This window comes from Mauremys reevesii, linkage group 8 (assembly GCF_016161935.1).
Source record: "Mauremys reevesii isolate NIE-2019 linkage group 8, ASM1616193v1, whole genome shotgun sequence".
Lineage (NCBI taxonomy): Eukaryota > Metazoa > Chordata > Testudines > Geoemydidae > Mauremys > Mauremys reevesii.
The window spans coordinates 21,952,181-21,976,881 of NC_052630.1; the positions used below are offsets into that span (position 1 = coordinate 21,952,181).

A 24,701-nucleotide genomic window follows, 5' to 3' on the forward strand; every position below is an offset into this window, starting at 1 on the left:
GTTACCGGCAAATGGGCTGGCAGCTGGAGAGTGCTGCTGTTGCACTGAGAGCACCTTCCATTGTGATTTGTGCTCAGCAGGAGGGTGTAGATTTCAAATGAGAGTCTGGTTTATAAGCAGTGCTGTATTTGATACCTGCAGTGTGACTATTATAGCATGGAATGGGATCCAGCATTTGATGAGGCAAAGAGAGAGAGAGAGAGTATATGTGTTTGAGAGAGAGAGAGAGAGAGAGAGAGAGGTGTTTATTGCCCTGCTAGCCAATAACGCAAATTAGAACTGAACCAAGCATTTGATTTTCATTGCTGCTATATACATATTCCATGCAAGAGCTTATTGCCTCTCTCCCCAAAACTTTGACCTTTGAAAGAACTTGTTGGCTATAATTCATGCTGAAATCTTTGCTCTGAATGACAGCCATAATTCCATAGTTATTTCCATTTATTGGAGAAAAAAAAAGAATCACTGCTAGATAAGGCAGATTAAATGTACAGTCTAAGTACTGAGACTTTATATATACACCTGCAATCATCTCTACATTCCCATTTAGCCAATTTTCAACACTTCAGAAACTTCAGTAATCTAGATGCAAGTATTTCCTATGCTACGAAGATAATAAGGAGGAAAATGAGAATTATAACCATGAGAAAGATGCCCTTAGATAACTGCAGCAAAGGCCTTTGGGCAAATATAATCTAATACCAGTTACTTATCTAATTGGAAACATATACTCGACTTAGTAGAGCGATTGGAATTTTAAAAAATACTTAATACAGCCTCAGACTGTACTGTACTGAAGGGTATTTTAGCCTAGTCCCATCTTACATGAGCAAAACATTTAAAACTAAACTACATACGTTATTTGGAATAAACTATTATATTAATTCTTTTTTCTTACAATAGCACTTCAAGACCCCAACCAAGACAATGTCCAAATTGTGCTATACTTTACATACAGGTGGCAAGAGACAGCCTCTAGCTCTAAGAGCTTACAATCTCAAAAGGCAAGATGGACAAAGGAAGTATTAATTTCCCAATTTTATAGATGAAGAACTGAGGCACAGAGAAATTAAGTAACTTGCCAAAGGTCACACAGAAAATCTGGCAGATCTCAGAACTGAACCTAGTTCCCTTAAGGTCCAGAACAGTGTCTTAACTCCAAGACCATCTTCTCTTAACAAATTATTTAAAGAAATCATTTAAGAGCTCAGCTGTTCTCTATTCTATTAGTACATAGTCAGTATTTGTAAATAGGGTTAAGATCAGACAGTTTTAGTCTCATGCTTTTCTCTTCTTCTTCTACACTTCCATGGTGTATAAAGCATACAATTGCCTTCTTAGAAAGTTATTATTCAGCTTGACTGTTCTGAGTGGGGCCAGACTTTATAGCATCGTGCATGAGGATCTGGGCTGCTAAGCAGAGATAATGGAATGCAGAGCCTTTGCCCTCTCAGTCCTGTCTGTAGTGATTGTAAGTCACTGCCACTGTGGTGACCCACATTAAATGCATCAGTTGTCTCAAACTAGTTTCCTGTTTTTAATAAATCTCTCTCTCTCCTGGGGTCTGTAGCAGGAGGACAGAAGTGCCTGGCAATCTCCCTTGAGAGGCCAAGCTGAACTGTCCACACCCATAGAAATGATCCGTCAGGGTCAGGTTTGAGGCACATTGGAGAGAGGCAGTACAGGCAAACTTGCACTATTGCTGACCAAGCTGTACGGCTCCAGTGGATAAATAAAAAACTTCAGTCTCTGAGGTTCTCAATCCAGCTCACTCCTCCTAACCAGTGAGCTTTGCCATATAACATAGGAAAAAGAGGCTCAGTGACCAATGTTTTCTAAAATTCACTCCAGTGCTGTTGATTGGGCTGGAGGTAAGGTGACCAGACAGCAAATGTGAAAAATCGTGACGGGGGTTGGGGGTAATAGGAGCCTATATAAGAAAAAGACCCCAAAATTGGGACTGTCCCTATAAAATTGGGACATTTGGTCACCTTAGCTGGAGGCTATAGACTCACCACCAAGTGTTTGATATTCCCCATCCTTTATTCCACTCTTGAGTTTGGATCTCCTGAAAGTTACCATCCAATTAACAGACTGGCTTCTTCAATTTCACTTCCTGACATAATGCAGTGAGGTCCTCAGCTGTATAAATCACATTACTTTACCTAACTAAGCTGATGTAACTTCGACACAGACAAAACTCAAGGATCCAGATTCACCCTGGTATAACTCCACTGACTTCCATGGGATTGTGTGTGTCTGATTGGATGTGGTCTTGAAACGTGCCTGCAGACTGCAGCTAATGTAGAGCCAGTCCACTGGAGCTGAAGCTGGACAGGCAGAGTGAGAATTTAGGAAGAGTTCTGCTAGTAAAAAGCAGTTGTAGTGTGAAAGTTGCATTTTTTTACTATATTTATGTACATTTTACACACTGCACCGCACTGTCCACTGTGCACTGCTTAGGCCCAAACTATACATTTTCTTTCCTTTAAAAAAATATTAAGGAGACAATAGCCGGTCAAATATACCTTCAAACTTGATTGGGGTATTTTAGGAAATTTTGAATCTTTTCAGGGAAATACTGGTGTTGCCGGAGGTATTGTTCGCATTGTGCTAGGGACCATATAAACATAGAACGAAAAGATGGCACCTGCCCCAAGTGGCTTCCAATCTAAGTATAAGACAAGAAACAAGAAATAGATACAGACAGACAGATGGGGAGCACAAGGAAAGAATGCGATCATACTGGTCAGCCTGGATAAGCTGTGGTTTCAACACACCAGCTGTGTATCCGTTGTCGAGATATATCCTATTGTAGGATTTGTTGGCTGACTGTTGAAGAGTATAACTTATGTGCATGTATGGTTCTAGCTACAAAGGGTGCAGTCAGATACTAGTCTGTCTTGTTTAACTGTTTCTTTGCCAGCACTCTGGTAAGGGAACCCTGCACTCCTGCCTCATTAAGAAGTGACTTATATAAAATATGCTTACTGACCGTCAGTATGCAATGAAGAGAAATAGTCATGGCAGCAGAGGATGGAGACATTTGTCTGCTAGGCAGACAAATTTAGCTCCCAAGCAGATGCAGGGAGCAAGTCCAAATGCTGGCACTAGCAGAGTTTCAACTTGGCACTTGTAGCTTAAAATTTACTTTCCTCAAGCATTTGTGGGAGTAAAACATATGCTTGACTGTTCATAGGAAGTGAGCAAAACAGAGCATACATGTGATTAAAGGAAATACATTCTTAAACAGCAGTGAACACTAACAGAACAGCTCTATAGTGGTCTCCTAGCTCTTGCATACACTTAAACATCATTGCTGCTTTGGTCCATTCAAAAGAAATTCCTTAAAAATTTGCCACTCAGAAGGCAAAGAAGATCCTTTACAGATGTGTATGTGAAAGGGCTAATATATCTTTAACAAACACACCTTCTATAAACCATATGTCTGTCTCTGAGTGAAAGGATGTCAATCATGCAAAGAAACACAAAGATTACAAATCAGAAACCAAAATCTTTCTTTCTTTTGAAGTTAGGATAAATGAGTAATTTACAGAAAGACAATCTGAGCAGTTGTACCGGAAACGTTAGCTAGGTTACCAACAGGGAATATGAGATCAATTTAAGATGTTCTGCAACATTAACACATCAGCAAAAAAGCAGAATGAGAGCCAAATTGCAAGCTCAATTTCACCCAAGAAATTGTATTCAGCAGGTTCAGAGATTCATAAATTCCAAGGCCAGAAGGGACCACTGGGATCTGCTAGCCTGACCTTCTGTATAACATAAGCCATAGAACTTCCCCAAAATAATTCCTAGAGCAGATCTTTTTGAAAAACCTCCAATCTTGACTTAAAAAATGCAGTGATGGAGAATCCACCACAGTACTTGGTCAGTTGATCCAGTAGTTAATTATGCTCACTGTTAAAAATTTGTGCCTTATTTCCAGTCTGAATTTGTCTAGCTTCAACTTCCAGCCATTGAATTGTGTTATAGCTTTCTCTGCTAGATTGAAAAACCCATTTTTAAATATTTGTTCCCCATGTAGGTACTTATAGACTGTAATCAAGTCACTCCTTAACATTCTCTTTGTTAAGCTAACTAAATAGAACTCCTTGAGCCTGTTACTATAAAGCATGTTTTCTAATCCTTTAATCGTTCTCGGAGCTCTTCTCTCTATCCGCATCCTTCTTGAATTGTGAACACCAGAAATGGGCACAGTATTCCAGCAGATGTCACACCAGTGCCAAATGCAGAGGTAAAATAGCCTCTCTATTCCTATACTTGAGATTGTTTATGCATCCAGGGATCAAATTAGCCCTTTTGTCCACACTGTCACACGGGGAGCACATGTTCAGCTGATTATTCACCACAACTCCCAAATCTTTTTCCAGCAGAGTCACTGTTTCACGGGGTAGAGTAGGTGGTGTTGTCCTCCTTAACATCCTGTAACGATTTTCAACTGTTGCCCAAATATGGCGGTTCAGTTTCCCTAGCTGGAGGCCTGAGTCATTCCTCTCAGAGCCTGCAAAGAGAAGGAAGCCAGTTTGTTCCATGAAGTCCACACACTTATTAAGAGTGGAGCAGGGATAAGCATGAGAACCATCTGTGATTAGTATATTCCAATATAGGTTTGGACCCACAGATTAAAAATGCCTCCAAATGTGGAGGAAGAACTGTAACTTCTGCCTGGTGATGGAGCTTCTTATATCATTGGGCCAACAGCCCAATAGGAATAGGTTGTGGGGTGAATTTTTTTGTCTTGTTGTACCTATTTTTATAATTATCCCTTTACTTTTGCTCTCCATCTTCCTTACCACAGACCCTGTAATGCTTGCTCATATGGAGCCATAAGGGGAAAGGTGTGCCTTGCGTATTAGTGCCACAGTAAATAGCCTGAAGATGTAGAATCTTGATTTTCCCAGATGGATTTGTTGAAGGCTAATTTGTAATTATACCATAATGTGCAGAGAAAGAGCTGGTGAAAATTGTTCTAGCGAGATTTTTTTTTCAAGAAAAATGCAGTTTTTGTTTAACCAAAATGTTTCACAATTTGCATTGAATATTTTCCATTTTGTTTCCTTTTGAACTGAATTTTTCTTTTTGATCTGGTTGGCAAAGAACAAAAATGTCAATTCAAAACAAAATGGGTGAAGAATTTGTCCAAATTAGGCTGCGTGCTTGATCAAGCAGAATGTTCCAATCTAACCCCAGCCTGGTAACGGGATTAAGCATACTCCTGCATTTCAAACAAACAAACTAACAGAACCTACCAGGACTTAAAGTCACTGCTGTTTGCACCTTTTGGGTTCCATGTAGGTTGCTACAGCTAGTAAATCCACATATTGCAATTGAAATGAAAACTTAATCACATATGACCACTGTTCACTTCCATTGCATAACACCACAAATATAGGCTACGGAGGGGGCTTCTGTTTTTAATGAAAAATTCATAGCAACTTCATCAGCAAAGAACATGTGACTAAAGAGGGAAGCAAATCAAAATTAAGGTATAGAATTAACATCAGTGGAAATTAATTCTAAATATGGTAAGGACAGTCCACTGGTTAGGGTGCTAGCCTGGGACGCGAGAGACTCAGGTTCAGTTCTCTGCCACAGACTTCTTGTGTTGCCTTGGCCAAGCCCGTTAGTCTATGTGAGCCATAGTTCCCCACCCATTAGATGGGGAGAATAGCACTTCCCTATCTAACTGGATGTTATAACTTACAGTATAAATACATTCAAGATTGTGCAGAACTTAGATGGAGGCCATATAAATAACACAGACCGGAGTTACTCTGGATTTTCCTTGATGTAACTTAAAGAATCAGTTGGGCCTGATTCTTAGCTCCTTACACACACAGCCTCCAAATGTGATATGTTTCAATGTATGCAGTATTGTAGTCACCATCTTGGTCCCAGGATATTAAAGAGACAAGGTGAGTGAGGTAATATCTTTTATTGGACCAACTTCTGTTGGTGAGAGAAGAAAGCTTTCAAGCTCTGTGTAAGCTCAAAAGCTTGTCTCTTGATCCAGTTAAAGATATTGCCTCACCCACCTTGTCTCTCTAATATGTTAGAGTGGTCTAGTGAGTGTAGCACAGAACTGTTGGTCATTGAATCCCTGTGTGACCACTTCACATCTTTGTGTTCCATCTGTTTACAGAGAAAATAATTGTTATCTACATCCGAGTAAGTAGGTAAGTATCATTTAATCTTTAAAAAGCACTTTGTAGTCCTTGGATGAAAGATGTTACGTGAGTGCAAATAATTAGTGATTGATATTATTATTATAATCTAAGGTAATAGGTAAGGTAATAATTGGAGATATACCAACCTCCTAGAACTGGAAGGGACCTTGAAAGGTCATCTAGTCCAGCCCCTGCCTTCTCTAGCAGGACCAATTTTTGCCCCAGATCTTGAACTCACAACCCTGGGTTTAGCAGGCCAATGCTCAAACCACTGAGCTATCCCTCCCCCCCCTGCTGCAAACTCTGCTTGCTTTTGGACCAGCACAGTTAAACAGGAGTAAGGAGTATACCTCGTATATTCTGTGTCCCTGAAGAAATTTAGAATGTGTAACTATTTCTTCAACATTGTCGGGGTAAAATTTTCAAAAGAACCTACGTGGCTTAGGGCCCAGATCCTCAAAGTTACTGGGAGTTCAATGGGAGTTAAGTGCCTAAATACCTTGGAGGATCTGGGCCTTAGATGAACCTAAGTTTCAGTGAAAGTCAGTACGACTTCAGGTGCTTTTGAAAATGCGGTTTAGGCTCCTGTGTCACTTAGGTGCTTTTGAAAATTTTACTCCATAGCTTTTTGCCAGGCATTTTTCAAAGTATCACAGCTGAGAATTAAGTGAACGGAAGTACTAGGAATTCAAGTCAACAGGGCCTGGTGAAATTCATCCTATGGTATGTAAGGAACTAGTTATCTAACTAGTTCTCTACTGGGAGGAAGGGTGGAGATAAACGAGCAGGGAGAGGAATGAGTGGGCTGGAGGTGGAGCAGCTCATTGTCCCTTTTCCAGCTTCATAGAAGTCATTTGCGAAAGATAACACAGCCATGGGCTGCTTAACCTTGCCCATGAAGTCCCCACTCACACATCTTGGGATCTCTGGGAGCTATTGTGTTTCCCTTAACACCGTTAAACATGGGGAATGCTACTTTTAAAAGTGAAGTGTTTCTTTCCTTCCCCCGCCCCTTTCCCCCTTTCTAACTCTTTTGCAACTTCTTCTACTTGGGGTTGGGATAAACCTGTGTCCTTGCCCAGAATGCTTCATGGCCCACTCTGCTTCAGCACAGCCTAAATGGTTCTCTTCACCCCACTACTAATGCAGACATGAGTATATCACATTGTCTGCCCCAAACCTTCCCTATTTTTTCTTACTACATCTGTAACTACTGTAGGAAAACACATTGCAAATTACTGTTTGCTACAAAATAAAGAATCAGAGAGGCTGTTTTCCACCTGTGCCTGAAACAGGAATAAAGCAGAACAGATGCTTGATGGCCTTACACAATCATCTTAATCACAGCTCTATTTTTTTTATTTTATTTTTTTTATGTTGCAATTGTGAATTATGTTGTTTGCATTTGTAATTATGAGGCCAAACAGATGGTGGAAGGCTTATTTCAGAATGATGTATCCATTAAAATAACCTACTCTGAGCTGCCTAGTGATTGTTCACTGTAATCCTGATGCACTATAGCAAAGGGTTATTTCTCTCTCAATGCATCAGAATGGAACAGCTTTGAGAAATAGACACTATATTGGGTGATTGTTATAAAAGGGGTGTTGTAAACAGCCACAATGGGCCAGCCTGGAATATGTCTGTTTGCCAGAAGCTGGGAATGGATGACAGGGCCTGGATTGCTGGATGATGACCTGTTCTGTTCCTTTCCTCTGGGGCACCTGGCATTGGCCACTGTTGGAAGACAGGATACTGGGCTAGATGGACCGTTGGTCTGACCCAGTAGGGCCGTTCTTATGTTCTTATGTATCAGTCTCCTAAGAAAAGGCAGGCATAGAAGGTTATTAGACCAACACAGTTTTCAACCCTAAGAGGTGCCCTCAGCTCCTGATTCACCTTGTTTGCTAGGTTCCAGTGATATATGGCCACCAACCCGCCCACCTCCCTTCTTGTTCTGATTTCACTCAAACTGCTCCTACTGCAGTTTGTCTGCATAATGTAGTTGGGACTTAAATCGTCTTGAACCTGTTAAGATCTAATCATAGACAAAGTCCTAGGACTTCAAATTTTTCAGCATAGATAGATGCTTCTATCTCTGTTGCCTTTCAGGACATCCTGCCTGCCTTTATCTACCCACAGTGACAGGGTTCTCAACATGTCTGACAATAGCAGAGGCTCCTTGTCATCTCCTACTGGAATTGGAAGTAGCCATCTGTCAACCAGGCTCCTTTCTTGAAATCTCATTTCACCATCTCCCTCTTCGTTATTTTGTGGGGTGCTTCAACTCTTCCATCTAATGGACATTCTGCTCAGACAGACAGTAATGTGCATTTTAGATCTTTTGGATTATTTTGTCTCTGAGCCTTCTGTGCCCAGTAGTTTTCATATGAAGACTTCAGGATCTGATCTAACAAAAATAAAGGCAGAGATGCAGTGTCAAGGCCTCTTTAAGTTGCAATGGTCTGTACTGACCCAGCTCTGAGTGTTACCTACATTCCAACCCCCTTACCATACCCTATTTATGTGCATTTGCTTCCCACTTCGGCTTCAGCACACAATTCCATAGCAATTAGCTTAGTCCATTACACTAGGTAGGTTTGGGGGCTGCCCAGTTTAACTGCCTTAAGCTGGTAAGCTGTTCCGAAATGAAGCTTCTCTCATCAGGCAGGTTCTTCACAGCCCTCATCAGGAGAGAAACAGCTGAAGCCTTTGTTCCTCCTCCACTCATCAGTTAGAACACCAGAGGAATCAGCATCACTCCTACCCACAGCTATGACACAGCTGCAGGATCCTTTAGTACTTCACTGATGCAATGCAAATACTTTCAGGGCACAGATGGAGAACTAAGTATAATGATACAAGGCTGCTGTTGCGTTGAGTGCCCAGAGTGCAGGGGCAGAGGCGGAGCAGGGAGCAGCTGAAAGGCAGGTTGCATTTGCTACCAAGCTTCATTAGGGATCCCTGAGATCACTACTATTTCTGGTTTATTTAAAAATGTATTTTAACTTGAAGCCTGCTAACTGTCATGTAGCAAGTCTATGTAACTGCCTGTTCCTAGGAGAGTTACCCTGAACCTCCCTCCTCCAGCCGCTCCAATCATCTGTTACACCCACTTGTTGCGCCTTAAATTAGATTGTAAACCCTTCAGGGCAGACACGGTCTTTTAATATGTCTGGCCAGAGCCCAGCACGATGGGGTTTCTATCCGGTGCTACAGTGCTGCAAATAATAATATGTTCATCTCTCCTAGAGTTCAGATTTAAAATGTTCTTGGTACCCAAAGCCCAAGGTGGGGACAGATTATTTTTAAATAGGTGTATTAAATAGCAGACAGAATGTTCTTACTATGTACTAGGGGCTGGTGTATAGTGAAAACTTACATTGGCATAGCTATGTCTCTCAGGGGTGTGAAAAATCCACAGCCTTGAGAGACGTTGTTAAACCAGCCTAACCTCTGGTGTAGACAGCGGAAGAGAGAACCCCTCCCACTGCTGTAGTGAGTGCCTACAGTGAACAGCTACAGCAGTGCAACTGTGCCAGCAATGCCCCTCTGCCATGTACATTGGCCAAACTGGGCAGTCTCTACGGAAAAGAATAAATGGACACAAATCTAACATCAGGAATCCTAACATTCAAAACCCAGAGAACACTTCAATCTCTCTGGTCACTCAATAACAGACCTAAAAGTGGCAAATCTTCAACAACAAAAACTTCAAAAACAGACTCCACGGTGAAACTGCAGAACTGGAATTAATTTGCAAACTGGACACCATCAAATTAGGCCTGAATAAAGGCTGGGAGTGGTTGGGTCATTACAAAACCTAAACCTAATTTCCCCCATACTAATTTCCCCCTACTGTTACTCACACCTTTTTGTCAACTCTTTGAAATGGGCCACTCTCATTACCACTACAAAAGGTCTTTTTCCTCCCTTGGTATCCTACTTTTAATTGAATTGTCTCGTTAGACTGACCTCACACTTGGTAAGGCAACTCCCATCTTTTCACGTATTTATACCTGCTCCTGTATTTTCCACTCCATGCACCTGATGAAGTGAGTTCTAGCCCACGAAAGCTTATGCCCAAATAAATGTGTTAGTCTCTAAGGTGGCACAAAGACTCCTTGCTTTTTTTGCTGATAGACTAACACAGCTACTACACTGAAACCAGTCCCAGCTAGATACTCACAAAACCACACATACACTAACACAGCTACATGCAGAACACAAATTTTCAATGTACGTGGAGAAGCAAAAGCATGCATGTACAAACACAAAACAAACATGCACATACAGAGACTTTTACTACCCTCAAGGGATAAAGGAAAAACCCCTATCTATCTCTATAAATGTTGATGATGAAAAACGGTTTCCTTCATTTTCTAGGTGGGGGACAGAATTAACAACCCCCCAATCAAATCAAATCTTTCCAAGCCTAGACTGTAAGTAACTGCAGAACTTGGTATAAGTCTTCAACAAATGTTTCCCCGCCACAACAACAGAAACCAGGCTCCCGTGAATTGAAAATAAAGTTTCCTGTTCAGCAAGCACTTGATACTATGAACAGGCAGATTTGGGGGTGATTACCAAATGGAGAGCAGATGTGGCTGCACTACATGGAATAGGTTTAGGGAGGCTGAGGTATTCTCTATCAATCTGTCCTCAGCAAGGCTGAGATTGATGCTTTTGCCATGCTTGGAGTGTTCTGAGTATTTCGCTTTTGGATTTTTTCCTCTGCTGTTATTACACTTTGGGAATAAATATTTTTATTTGTAAAGGTTAACAAGACTGGAGCTAGCGATAAGCCCAATGTTTATTCAAAGGCTTCGAAAAGTGCAGGTAGTTGCCACGCATGAGTTCCCTTCTGTAGTCTATTAGTGAGACAGCTCCAGCCAGCAGGGGCCATCTTCACTCCCCACCGGTTTTTCATGTGCTGTGCCTGCTAATACAACCCAAATCCTCGCACGTTGTTCGTGACATTGTTCTGAGTGTGGAGCGGCCCCACGTCCTTGCGGTAGCCACCAAGGTTAATTTGATGTAAGATTACAGACTTGAATCATGCCAGGGTCCTTGAGATGGGGGATGGATATGAGTGTTAGGGCTAGGCCGGGGCTGTTGTTAAAGTTAAGGGCACTGATTCATGACAGTTCTACAGCACTTTTACATTGTCTCTGCAGGTGTAAAATGCTGTAATGCTGAATGTGGCCGCTGGGGAATTCCCCTGGTGTAGGGGGCATCCTGGGCAGGTAGAGTCAGCGTAGCTAGCCTCACAGAGACCCAGGGGGCATAAGGGGCATGCCAGGGAATGGGGACAGAAACGTTCCTGTTCTCCAGCTACTGTTGCCTGCTAGAAGGGCCCCGGCACTCTATGTTGCGCTCCACTATCAAGAGCAGCCCCCAGAAAGAGGAGGTGCAAAAGTGTCAAGCCACTATTTACCCCAGCCCCTGGTCCACACTCAGAATGGGAGTTGGGATGAATTTGACCCTTTGACTAGAACAAATCCTGGGTCTAATGTTGGGCTCAGGGCTAGAATTCACATCAAGGAAGTTCAGGCACAATGGCACATTGAGCTTCATTCCAGTGTTAGCTCATATAATTCTTGCAGGTGACACACTATCCTGGGCTGTCACCTCGGCGAGATAGCTTTCCAGAGGCATTTCTTCTAGGGCAGAGATGCCCACCTTTGCTTCTGCTGGCTTCTTTCCTGCTTTGGTTTTAATACTATAACTAGTATTAAAACCCCATAAATAATCTCCTAGACTGACCCACCATGATGACAGATAATTCTATAGGGAGCCTCCTAACTAGTTCATCCAAGTTTCAATGTTCCCATTGGAAGGAGCGGGACAAGCAGGCACAACAGACTTCCACATTTCTGGGGACTGTTTTGCAGCACAGGGTACCTGGGGGGAGCCAAAAACTACTAACTATCTTGGCTTTGCTTCCCTAATTGTACAAATCAGTGAGGGGGGGGGAGGGGGATGTGATCAGCTGAGAGTTGAAGGGAGAAACTGCAAGAAAGTTATATCTTATTGGTGATTATTTTCCTTGTATTTGATGAATTCCCAAGATATTTTAGGATCACAGCCTCCTCATTTCTATCATGAATCTGTCAAGGATTTATCCAAACAGTCCCCTCAACTGTGCTGAAAGCTAATTCCAACCATTTAATTAAAAAGCCCATTGTACTGTCAGAAACAGTGTGTGCTGCAGAAGCAATTATCTCCAAATTGGTCATTATCACAATTAAAATACCATTTTGCAAGCATGCAAACAGCCTGAGGCAGAAGTTCCTTTATGGGTAATAATGGCTCTCCTTTATCGGGCATTATTGCTGGGTGATGCGTTTGTGGTCTGAAATGAAATGGCAATAAGCACTCTTTACTGAGTTAGGGGAGGAGTCAGCTTCATACATGATAGGGAGCTATTTCTAATGGAGTTTGATATACCAGCATTTAAAAGTTCCATATTAGAGACTCATTGTAGGTAGTAGAGCTGAGCAAATAATTTGCAGTGAATAATTTACTCAATGAGTTTAGCCTCTTTTTCTGTTCATTGATTGTGATTTGCTCAGATTTACACATTTATCCTGACTATTCAGCATCCACGTAGTGTGGCTTAGTAGTGATTGGTGAGATAAGTCACATGGCATGTTGTTTCCCGACTGGATAAATACGAAAGTGCTTCAAGTGTGAGTGAATGTCAAATTCAGTTGCACAAATGCTTGTGCATTTCAATTTGAAATGTGCTTTCTGTGAATGTTTGTGCCTGTAAAGTGAAGATGATAATCCCAGGGAGCAGACTGAATAAACTGTTGTAATCTGAGAAGGGCGGGGCCTTATGATCTTCTACATCTGGATTTTAAAGTTAGCACTGTAACAATTAAGCAGTCTGAAGTGTCATATGAAAGGAGAAACCACTGAGAAACCATCACATAGCACAGTAGTCCACCAATGGAAAATCCCTTAGGCTGTATATTTATGAAATCTCCCAGGCGTTAATAATACAGAACATCTATTATTCCCTTGTTTTAGTTTTCACACTGTGGCATGATTGCTCATTGTGATACAGAATGCTTCTCCCTCCCCCATATGCTCATCTCCGCAGATGGCAAACAGTTGGAATTTTTGGACCAAGCACAAGAAGCAACATGAAAATAAATTTCTGCCCTGAGAGATTCTACAGCACACTAACAATTTCTCTTTAGCTTGCGCATTTTTCGTACAGATGGCACCTTCTGCTAAAATGCTGGACATGGACAATTCCTTTCTGACTACAAGCAGAGATGGATGATCTTTGCTGCCTTCTTTGGGTGCCTTATATGAAGCCACTTTTCAATAGCTGTCTCTCCTGCTGCTGAACAGACTGTGCATCATTCTGCAGCATGGCTGCCTTGCTCGCAGAGCACATGGTCTCTCTTAACTCAGCTGTAGCACAGATCCTGGCTTGCTGATGTTTCCTTGATAGAGCTTCTTGCACAAACATGTTCATTCGGGCTTGGCACAATATACAAAAATCACGTCTTTGCAAATTGTTCTTATATTTTTAATGCCAGAAAGGACCATTATGTTAATCTTGTCTGACTTCCTGTCTAGCACAGGCCATTGCATTTCACCCACTAATTCCAGCATCAAGCCCCTATCTTGTGGTTGAGCTAGAGCATATTTTTAGAAAGCCATCTGATCTTTATTTTAAAGATTTCAAATGGTGGGGAATCCACCCCATCCCTTGGTAAGCTGTTTCCATGGTTATATCCACATGCATAATGACCAGTATTAAAACAGCTGATAGATATATTAGAAATGAGCTTGAGTCAGGACAAATTTAGATCCAGAGCCAGTCTTCCCCAAAGTTTGTGTGTGTTCATATCCCAGCTTTTGGTTTAGGCCCTTTTCTGTTATACAGGCCCTAACAGATAGGTACTTAGTACATGCATCCAAAGGCCCTACTCTGCACAGAGGCGTGTGCAATTCTAGACATTCTGTGGCTAGAGTGTTATAAGAACAAATCCTGGGTCTAATGCTATTTGCCTCCCCTCTTCACGCATGCTAAAGTAGTAGAACTGATCATATTCCTTTTTAAACATGCACTTTAGGACTGGGTAATTATTTCATAGAATCATAGAATATCAGGGTTGGAAGGGACCTCAGGAGGTCATCTAGTCCAACCCTCTGCTCAAAGCAGGACTAATCCCCAATGAAATCATACCAGCCAGGGTTTTGTCAAGCCTGACCTTAAAAACCTCTAAGGAAGGAGATTCCACCACCTCCCTAGGTAACCCGTTCCAGTGCTTCACCACCCTCCTAGTGAAAAAGTTTTTCCTAATATCCAACCTAAACTCCCCCCCACTACAACTTGAGACCATTACTCCTTGTTCTGTCATCTGCTACCACTGAGAACAGTCTAGATCCATCCTCTTTGGAACCCCCTTTCAGGTAGTTGAAAGCAGCTCTCAAATCCCCCCTCATTCTTCTCTTCTGCAGACTAAACAATCCCAGTTCCCTCAGTCTCTCCTCATAAGTCATGTGCTCCAGCTCCCTAATCATTTTTGTTGCCCTCCTCTGAACTCTTTCCAATTTTTCCACATCCTTCTTGTAGTGTGGGACTCAAAACTGGACACGGTACTCCAGATGAGGCCTCATCAATGTTGAATAGAGGGGAATGATCACGTCCCTCGATCTGCTGGCAATGCCCCTACTTATACAGCCCAAAATGCTGTTAGCCTTCTTGGCAACAAGGGCACACTGTTGACTTCTATCCAGCTTCTCGTCCACTGTAACCCCTAGGTCCTTCTCTGCAGAACTGCTGCCTAGCCATTCTGTCCCTAGTTTGTAGCAGTGCATGGGATTCTTCCGTCCTAAGTGCAGGACTCTGCACTTGTCCTTGTTGAACCTCATCAGATTTCTTTTGGCCCAATCCTCTAATTTGTCTAGGTCCCTCCGTATCCTATCCCTACCCTCCAGCGTATCTACCACTCCTCCCAGTTTAGTGTCATCTGCAAACTTGCTGAGGGTGCAGTCCACGCCATCCTGCAGATCATTAATGAAGACATTGAACAAAACCGGCCCCAGGACCGACCCATGGGGCACTCCGCTTGATACCAGCTGCCAACTAAACATGGAGCCATTGATCACTACCCGTTGAGTCCGATGACTAGCCAGCTTTCTATCCACCTTATAGTCCATTCATCCAGCCCATACTTCTTTAACTTGCTGGCAAGAATACTGTGGGAGACCATATCAAAAGCTTTGCTAAAGTCAAGGAATAACATGTCCACTGCTTTCCCCTCATCCACAGAGCCAGTTATCTCATCATAGAAGGCAATTAGGTTAGTCAGGCATAACTTGCCCTTGGGGATTCCATGCTGACTGTTTCTGATCACTTTCCTCTCCTCTAAGTGCTTCAGAATTGATTCCTTGAGGACCTGCTCCATGATTTTTCCAGGGACTGAGGTGAGGCTGACTGGCCTGTAGTTCCCCAGATCCTCCTTCTTCCCTTTTTAAAAGATGGGCACTGGCTCTGCAATCACATCTGCCAACTCCTTTAGCACCCTCGGATGCAGCACATCCAGCCCCATGGACTTGTGCTCGTCCAGCTTTTCTAAATAGTCCTGAACCACTTCTTTCTCCACAGAGGGCTGGTCACCTCCTCCCCATGCTGTGCTGCCCAGTGCAGAAGTCTGGGAGCTGACCTTGTTCGTGAAGACAGAGGCAAAAAAAAACGCATTTTTCCACATCCTCTGTCACTAGGTTGCCTCCCTCACTCAGTAAGGGGCCCACACTTTCCATGACTTTCTTCTTGTTGCTAACATGCCTGAAGAAACCCTTCTTGTTACTCTTAATATCTCTTGCTAGCTGCAACTCCAAGTGTGATTTGGCCTTCTTGATTTCACTCCTGCATGCCTGAGCAATATTTTTATACTCCTCAGTTTCAGATGTGTAAGTTTCAGATGAAGGGGAATAAAGGCTTGTTTACATGGACACTTAGGCCAGATCTAAACTACAGACCTATATCAGTAAATCTATGTCGCTCAGGAGTGTGAAAAATCCACAGCCCTGAGCAACGTAGTTCTACCCCCCATGTAGACCTCACTGTGTTGATGGGAGAAGCTTCTCTCATTGACATAACAACCACCTCTCGTGGAGAAGCATTAACTATGCCAGCTTGTTGGAGCCACATGCGGTGCTGAGTTGCTTTGAACATCTGGCCTCACAAGGTGGCACCTGAGAAATCATTATAATTAATTGCTTCGGTGAACAGTGTTTTTCCCCCTCTAGTTCTGTGCAGCAATTCCATTTTGGGAGGAGTCTGGACTCTTGCAAGGAAGACTGATTATTAGATATGAAGTGTTGCAACGATCTGCATGAGCCACTTTGGCACCAGTTGCTGGGGAGCCTTCCGATCATCTCACTCCTACCCCTTTTCACTAAGCATTGCACTCCAAATCCCTTTTACTAGGAGAGACAGAAACCAGAACAATGGGTCTCCACCAGCCTAAGCCAGCCACGCCACTTGCTGTAGATAAAGCTGTTTTGAGACGGGCAGCGTGAGGCTGCCTGGTAGTTCAGATAGTGGATGAAGAGGCAGAGATGGAGGTCCTTTCCCCCATCCTTCATTTACAGCACCATCAGTTAGGGCCCAGGGTCTGCAGGAAATCAATAATTTATGACTATGAAGTGGAGTTTAGCCTGCAGAATGCTCTCATTTTTCAATTGGGGAAGTGTGTGTATTTCAGGAGTCTCCGGGAGGTTGTAATCCTGCATGGCAATGATCTGATTGGACATGAAATGATCAGTATTCAGGACAGTTGTACTAAAAGAACTGAGATTACTAGCAATCAGTTGTTTTTCGTGTATGGTTCACATGACTCAGAGGGCTGGTCTCTGCGTCACTTTAAAGGACACGTACATTCCAAGCCAAAGCAAAGTGATTTTTTAATACTTGCTTTAAAGAGATTCAATTCTGTGTTGACAACTCAGTCACCAGCATCCACCCCAGAGTCCCGGGTCTCCTAATTCATTAGCTTGGTTCCTCATGGGTATTTATTATAGCTCAGTTCTACATGAACCGGCAGATTCCTACTTTGCAGGGGTTGGGGTTAACATTATGGTCACAGATGTCTTCTGCCATCATGAACAGCGTTTGGATTTACATTTTACTTGGCAGGTGGAGCAAGGAAACAGGATATTAGGAGCACTCTGAAGTCACACCTGCCTAGGTCTCAGACTCTCCTGAGAAAAGAAAAGGCTCAGCCTGTCCTTTTGAATTTGCTCTAGTGACTCCTATTTGTTTTGCTTTTCCCCCCTCCTAGGTACACAGTTTTACATAATGGGCATCATCAGGAACACGAGAAGCTTCCCATCCACAATGACCCAGAATCCCAGGAGTCCTGTTTCTAATGAAGACCCTGGCAGAGGAACCACACACCTGCACACCAGATGATTTTGGGGCAGCAGGACTCTAATGCAAGCTCGTTTGTCTGCATTTCCCTGGTGCCTCCTGTATTGATTTGATAGGAATGGCTAACAGCATGAATATGGTGACTGATAAGGCTGAGGAGGGGACGCAATGTGCAGAACAATTGAGGAGACCTCTCTGCTGCTGCAGGAGGATGTCTGGACTTTATTAACACAGCAGGGCCTTAACGTCAGTGCTTTACAGAGGTGTGCAAACTTCCATCCCTGTATACAAAGAGCACACACGCAAGCCCTCGCACACACATACCCACACTGAGATTGATGGTTTTTCGCCAGCTGCCATTTTTTGCTGCATGCCGCCTCTTTGTTTTGTGGCCACAATATTGTGATCTTAAAGATTTCAAAGTCTGACTTGAAGCTGTAATGCTCAACAGCAGTAAATGCCTCCTTTGTCTGCTCAAGGTCACACCTACGCCTAACATGGTGCTGTCAGGAGAGATGTAGTGCTTATGTTTTCTTTCTGAAAAGAAAAGGAATTCTTTTCCTTCTCAGTTATCTTCAATGGTGAGATCTGTCAGTGTGAGCTGACAATTCCCCCTGTCCAGCGCAATATCAAAGGGAAACAGTGTTTTCCTGTAGATACTTTCCAGTGAGAGTCCTGACCAAGATCTCTGGTAAAAGAGCCAATGAGCAAAAATAGCCCATGAGGATCTAAAATGCAGCCCACAGAGACATATAATCTTTGATATGGAGACATGGCCCACAGAGACTGCAAGTCCCAGCAAGTGCTGCTCTACAGTAGCCAGAAGACAGGAGTCGCAGTCTGCCCCATTTTCTATCCATTAGATGCAGTAGTTCTTATTTGGGCAAACTTTGGGCATCCCGCCTGTAAAAGAAAGGTTGATCAAGAGACAAAGTCCTTAGGGAATATCAGTCTGTAATAGCTCACTAAGTGCCATGTTGATAAATATATGTCATCTAAAGAGCTTTTCTAGCTACAGTTGGAAGACAAACTCCTACTTGGGTGTTTTGCTTTTTCTTCCCTCCCCTCCCCCACTCCACCTGTGAGGCTTAAATAAAACAAGCTTCAGAACTTTCAAATGTTGCCCTATGCACCTGTCCTTTTACAATAATCTCACATCCTAGCTACTTCCTGCATGCAGATATTACTACATTCCTCGTAGGCAGCTTCCTCCTTTGCATGTAAATGACAGGCAACGCTGTAGATCTAGGAACCCTGGGAGTCTGATTTTCGTGCAGTGGGAAATACGCAGGTTCTACACTGTGGGCCTGTAACCTCCTTAGATGAAGATCTAACCCAAAGATGACGGCCTTAGCCTGGAAAACAGAAATGTATTTTGTTACATTGTGTGATCATGTACAGATTTTTTTTTAATGTAAAGAAAAAAGTTGACATTATTTATTATTATTTTTAAAAAGAAGTGTTTTTTTCCATTCTAAGCTTCTAAAACATGGGAGTTTAACATATAAATATAAATATTATTTTATTAAATGTTCTGTTGCTATGTGACAGGTATCTACTGTAAAAACAACCTGCTTTGAACAAAGAAAAAGTACTGCTGAGAAAGAGGATTTTGTGCATGATAACAGCAAGCAGGTTTCCAACCATGGTGTCTGATTATCCTTGACTTCTGTGAAAAGTTCTTTGCACTTGGAAAAACTCCATGCTAAAGTTTCTCATCCTTTTCTTTAAAAAATCATTAGTGCACTGGCCAGGAACAGTCCTAATTAGATGAAATGGTGGAGCCAAATCATTTTAATTTAGAAAACCCAAAGAGGTTAGCACCAGGCACAAAGCTGTTGGCTTTGACACTTCATATTTTACTATGGCCACTGGCAGTAAATATAAGATGTTCTAAGAGAGCGCGTGAGAGACACAATTTGAGATAAATACTGGTTCATCACAAAGGCCCGGTTCGGTAATCACATGCTTGTGTAGGGGGGGGCTTTTCAAAAGTGCTCAGGATTGGCCTAATTCTGCCCCCATTGAAGTCAATGATACAACTTCCATTGACTTCAATGGGAGAAGTGTTAGGCCACTGCTGAGTGCTTTTGAGAAGACCATCCTCAAGCAACTTTACTCCTGTGATTTAGTTCTCAGTGGACCTATTCGTGTGAACGGCGTTTGCAGGACTCAGTTCTGTGACAGTAGCCCAAGCAGTGTTGGGACCCTGCCTTCATCCTAAGTGGCAACAGGGTCGGCTCCAGCTTTTTTGCCGCCCCAAGCAGCGAAGCGGGAAAAAAAAAAAGATAAAGCCGTGATCAGCAGCACTTTGGCAGCAGCTCTACCACACCGCTTCATTCTTCTGGGCAATTCGGCGGCAGGTCCTTCCCTCTGAGAGGGAGTGAGGGACCTGCCGCTGAATTGCTGCCGAAGACCCGGACATGCCGCCGCTTTCCTTTGGCCGCCCCAAGCACCTGCTTCCTTTGCAGGTGCCTGGAGCTGGCCCTGAGTGGCAAACAAACAAAACAAAACAAAAAAAAAACCAACCAAACAAAAAACAAGTAAACCTTTTTCTCTTTCCCCATAAAAAGGCACTGAAAAAGATCAGTGGAAGATTTCTGTGAGTGAGATGAGACCATTAGCATGGTGACATGTGCAATGGAGTTTCATTTTTCCTTCTTTTGCTCTTGGAGTGTTATTTTTTCCTAATGTATTCTAATGTGCTTTAACAGTATATCTCATCTTAATTTAAAATAAAATCCTGAACACTGTCTTACTCATGGCAAATGTCCCAGGGGGTTCTCAATGGGACATTTGATTCACAAGCCAAAATAATCAGCTGCTCTGAAACAAAAAGTACTCCTGTTCTAAAACCTCTTAGTACATTTAGGAAACGTAAGTGTCCATGATCTGTGTCATTTCTGGCTAATGACTGGTTGGTACCAAAGTGCAAGAGGTTTCATGTAAGTTAACCTGTCACTAGCCACCTGGCAGCTATTATTTTATAACTACTCAATAGTTTCAGCAACTCTTCTCTGGTCAAAGTAAATCATATGTTCAAACACCAAAGCAATCTAGTGCTTCTCTGAAGAACAGGGAGTCTCAATCCTTGTTTTTTTCCTTCTCTGACATTTCAGTTGCTGCTCATTGATTGACTTCAGTGGTTTGTGAGTTCATAATTTCATGGACCATTCAGGGTAGTGATTTCCATGCCACTTTGGAGCACAGACCCGGAGACCTGGTCTCAATCTGATTCAGCATTGCAGAAGTATGGTGCTGAATAGGTGTAATGCATCAACCATTGAAAAAAATAAAATTCCTCTATGTATATTACTGTCTAGTTCACTCCAATTTGTTTGCATTGTTTACACTGTATTTACATGAGACAACCCAATTGGACAAGCATCTCTTGGTGATGCGATGTGAGAGGCAGTGCCTTTCTGGTTAGTGCTATTACACTTGGTGGGAAAGCTATGCAGTTCTGAACAATTATACCATGCCGTGATAGGGGGAGGAGGCAATGAGACATGAATTCCAAATGCTTTGGACTGCTCAGTGACTGTAACAATCATCCCGAAACATCAGGGCAGCACTTTATCACCAGTTATGGAAAGAAATCAACATTCAAAAGTTAGGAAAATCAGGCTGGCTACATAGCATGTTATAGCTGGTCAGAAAGGTCCAGTTTTTTAAAGAGGATCAGATCCTCAGCTTGTAAATCAACAGATCCCCACTGAAGACAATGGATCTATGACATCTAAGCATCTGGCCCAGAGTGCTGAAGTTGTTTCTGCATTTGCTATCTAGTGAATCGGTGTTAGGCCTGATTCTCCCCAGCCTGGCATCCTGTGTCGTCATTTACACCAGTGCAAAGTTAGTGTAAAAAGCCACCCAAGCAAGTTGGGATGGTTTTATACCTGCTTTGCACTGCCTGTAAGTGACTATGCAAATCAGGGGAGAATCAGACCTCAGCTTAGAAAATACTGGGGAGCTCATGGATTACACAAAGAGATCCTTAAAGTTTCCTTATCCTTAAGAAGTCTGCTATCCTTCAGGTGCTTCGAGACCTTCTCTCACTCTTTGCCAACCTCCTTCAGATCCCTCTCCAAAACACACTTTTTTCATCTCCCAATGAATCCCTCTCCTGTGTTATGTACACATCCTAGGTTGCTCTAATAATATGACTCCCTTGCTCAGCGTGATATTTTAAAAATAATGATATTTTACTGCTCTTCCTTTCAAAAACCAATTTCTGTAGGGTGAGAGGACAGGTATAATTTTGTGATACTGATCTGTAGGGCTAGTATCAATTCTCAGAGTACCTCACTGAACATCACAGAGCTGAGAGGAGAGTTTCTTTCTTTCTTTCTTTCTTTCTTTCTTTCTTTCTATCACGCTCGTTCTAAAGCTAAGAATGCATTCTTGCATTTTAACCAATGACCAAATTCTTTACCGCCTCATCCGTGCACTTCAGCACTAACCATCAAACCGCTGAGTTGCAAAATTTACCTTCCTGCATCATTTTGCATCCTTGGGCATGCAATAAGTCCCTGAAGTGTAGACTGTGAGCCTCACTGTAATTCTGACTGTTAGATCCTTCTATCTCCAGCCTTTGGCCAGAGGTAAAGGACTAGCATCACAGTTAACTAATAGGAAGTTGGCTGCTCAACTCATTGCTAACCACCAATCTTCAGAGGATTGCTCTGTTGTCAACACAGCCCCCCGAATTCAGTCACCGTTTTGCTGTATTGCTTTTTCTAAGTGAAATGTAGAAGCATAATAAATGACTACACCACAAATAAGAAGAAGTTGGTGCCTGCGAAATGGAAGCTCTGAGGCAGAGTGCCGAGGAGAGGCCATACACGTTAATTAACAGATGATCAAGGCTGTCAGGAGGGACATGAGGCAATAACTAGATGACACGTGCTCTGTAAATGCCAGCACTTCAGATAGTCAGAGGCTGCATTCCTTATTGAGATATACAGATACGTGGCTGCAGGCCAAGCAGACTATCTAATAAACACCATACATAGAGATGAAATCTTCTGGGGATTTATGTCCATCCTACTTCCTTCCCTCACTATTATTTCAGGGTTGAATATATGTTCTCAGCTGTTAATTGTGGAGTAGAGCAATGAATGAAAAGGGAGGAGAGGGGTACCTTAGAGGGAACCATCAGAAATATAGCTTACAATAAATTATAGACTCCTTTTCAAGCCATCTGAAAGCCCAACATTTGACCCATGTTAAAGTTGCAGAATATGGTGTCTGTCTAAACAGAAGAAAGAAAGAAATCCACTGGTCTTTGGCCAAGAAATGTATGTAGGACCTACATAAAAGCAATATTCTGTGCTCTTCTATGCCTGCTGGGTTGAAGTATATTGGCTGAGCTGTAGAGGAAGGACTGGAATAGTAGATAGTGCCAGATATTGGGACTGAAGTATATTGGCAGAGCTGTCTGGGGAACACTTCTACAGCTCTTCCACACTTTCCATATCTAACCTTTTTTGAGCATTAAAATTCACCAACACCTGAAAAATAATTGAAATATGATATAAATAACTAAGATCAAGTTGTGTGGGGGGGGTGTATATGTGTGTATATCTATATAAACATATATCTCCAATGAGATTATGTATTATTCCCTATAGTTTTGCTTTTTAAAGCCTAAAATTACACCCACCCACTAATAAATACATAAGCTACTTCTCAGTGCTTCAGATAGAAAGATGAGAACACCTAGTGCACATGGCAGACCCCTTTCTCTGTGCCCTAATCTCACCATGTTGCCTTCATCTAAGTGTGGACTCTGACCCTTAGCCATCTTTCTACTTTGCCAGCTATGTGAGGATTGCAGAGAGGGAGGTGAAGAAAGAGGATATATGATGATGATGTGTTTATTATTATGATCTTCTTAAAAAACTTTTTTGCACCCTAATCTGTAATGTTATTTATTCCTGATAACCAGAAACTATTATTCCTAAACCTGTACTCACTTTTTTTTTTTTTTGTTGTGTTTGCATTATTATTATTGTTGTTTGTGTAATTATTTATGGGTATTACTGTAGCCCCCTAGGAGCCCTAGTCATAGACCATGCCCTTATATGCTAGGTGCAGTACAATCTTGTATGCCAACGGGTTATAATTTTGGACTAATTCTGTCGCTGTGTTGCAGCATTGCATGCTATATCTGCCTAACAGAGGACGCATGTGAGCTACTAAAGCCATTATCAGAGTCAACTTGATTCTGTGTGATATGAAATCTTGGTTTCAAAAAGTCAATTATCCTGTCTATAAACTTCGGCTGTACAGGAGTGGCTGCCTCAATGAAGGACACTCCAGGTAGAACATACACTTGAAATGCTTAGGATCAGCTAGGCAACTAATTAAACACTTGAATGAGAGAGAGCTGATGGTCATATATGCTGCCCTTGACTTAAGGCACTTATTTTGCTGTGGCTGCTCCTGAAGTCCACTACATGGAAATTAGAGGTGAGCAAATAAGCAATAAACTACTAGATAAATTTCACTTCATTGTTCAGCTTGGACTTTTTCTGAGCACCATCTTAAAATGACTGAATTTGTCATTCAGAATTACTTGCAATGATCTGAAAATCATTTGACTTAAAGACTGTGACTATTACAATTGAATAGACATCCAGAGCGGCCTGAAAAAAATGTCTCAGAGCAACAGGTGGAAGAAAGAAACCCAAGGGGCAGTAAGTGTTACCTTGACTCCTGCCTCACTTAATCCTGCACAATGGAACCAGCCAATCCTGTCCAAATCCAGTCGAATTTTATCCCTCATGTAGATGGAAAATTCATCACAGTTGGTTGTTTCTTAGAGGAGGCAGCCCAGATTTATCAGGTTACTGGCCACTCAGAAGAGCCTCACTAGTTGAGGCTTCACCCATACTACAGCAGAGGTGGAGAACATTTTCTTAGGTCCTAAACCTGTGCCTGTTAAAGCCAATGGCAAAACTCTCATTGAGTTCAGTGATTATCAGGATCAAGCCTTTGCCACAGCACTGGAGTGACAAAGCTCTCTCTGTTTATTATCGTGTCACTCATCCCTAATTCTGTGGATTTTTCTACTGGATAATCCAATCAATTTAAAAAAACAGTTC

General features: G+C 42.3%; 1 protein-coding gene across 4 annotated transcripts in view; it reads left to right on the forward strand.

The window, feature by feature from the left end:
* Window positions 1–19,920, forward strand: part of HTR4 (5-hydroxytryptamine receptor 4) — a 213,068-nt gene extending 193,148 nt beyond the window's left edge. For all 4 annotated transcript variants that reach the window (XR_005584171.1, XM_039486718.1, XM_039486716.1 and 1 more), the window contains one exon: window positions 17,504–19,920. Coding sequence is in view for 1 of the 4 variants with exons in the window: in XM_039486717.1 (XP_039342651.1) it covers window positions 17,504–17,591 (88 nt within the window). In the remaining 3 variants the exon portion in view is untranslated. The remainder of the gene's footprint in view (window positions 1–17,503) is intronic.
* Window positions 19,921–24,701: the final 4,781 nt, after the last annotated feature.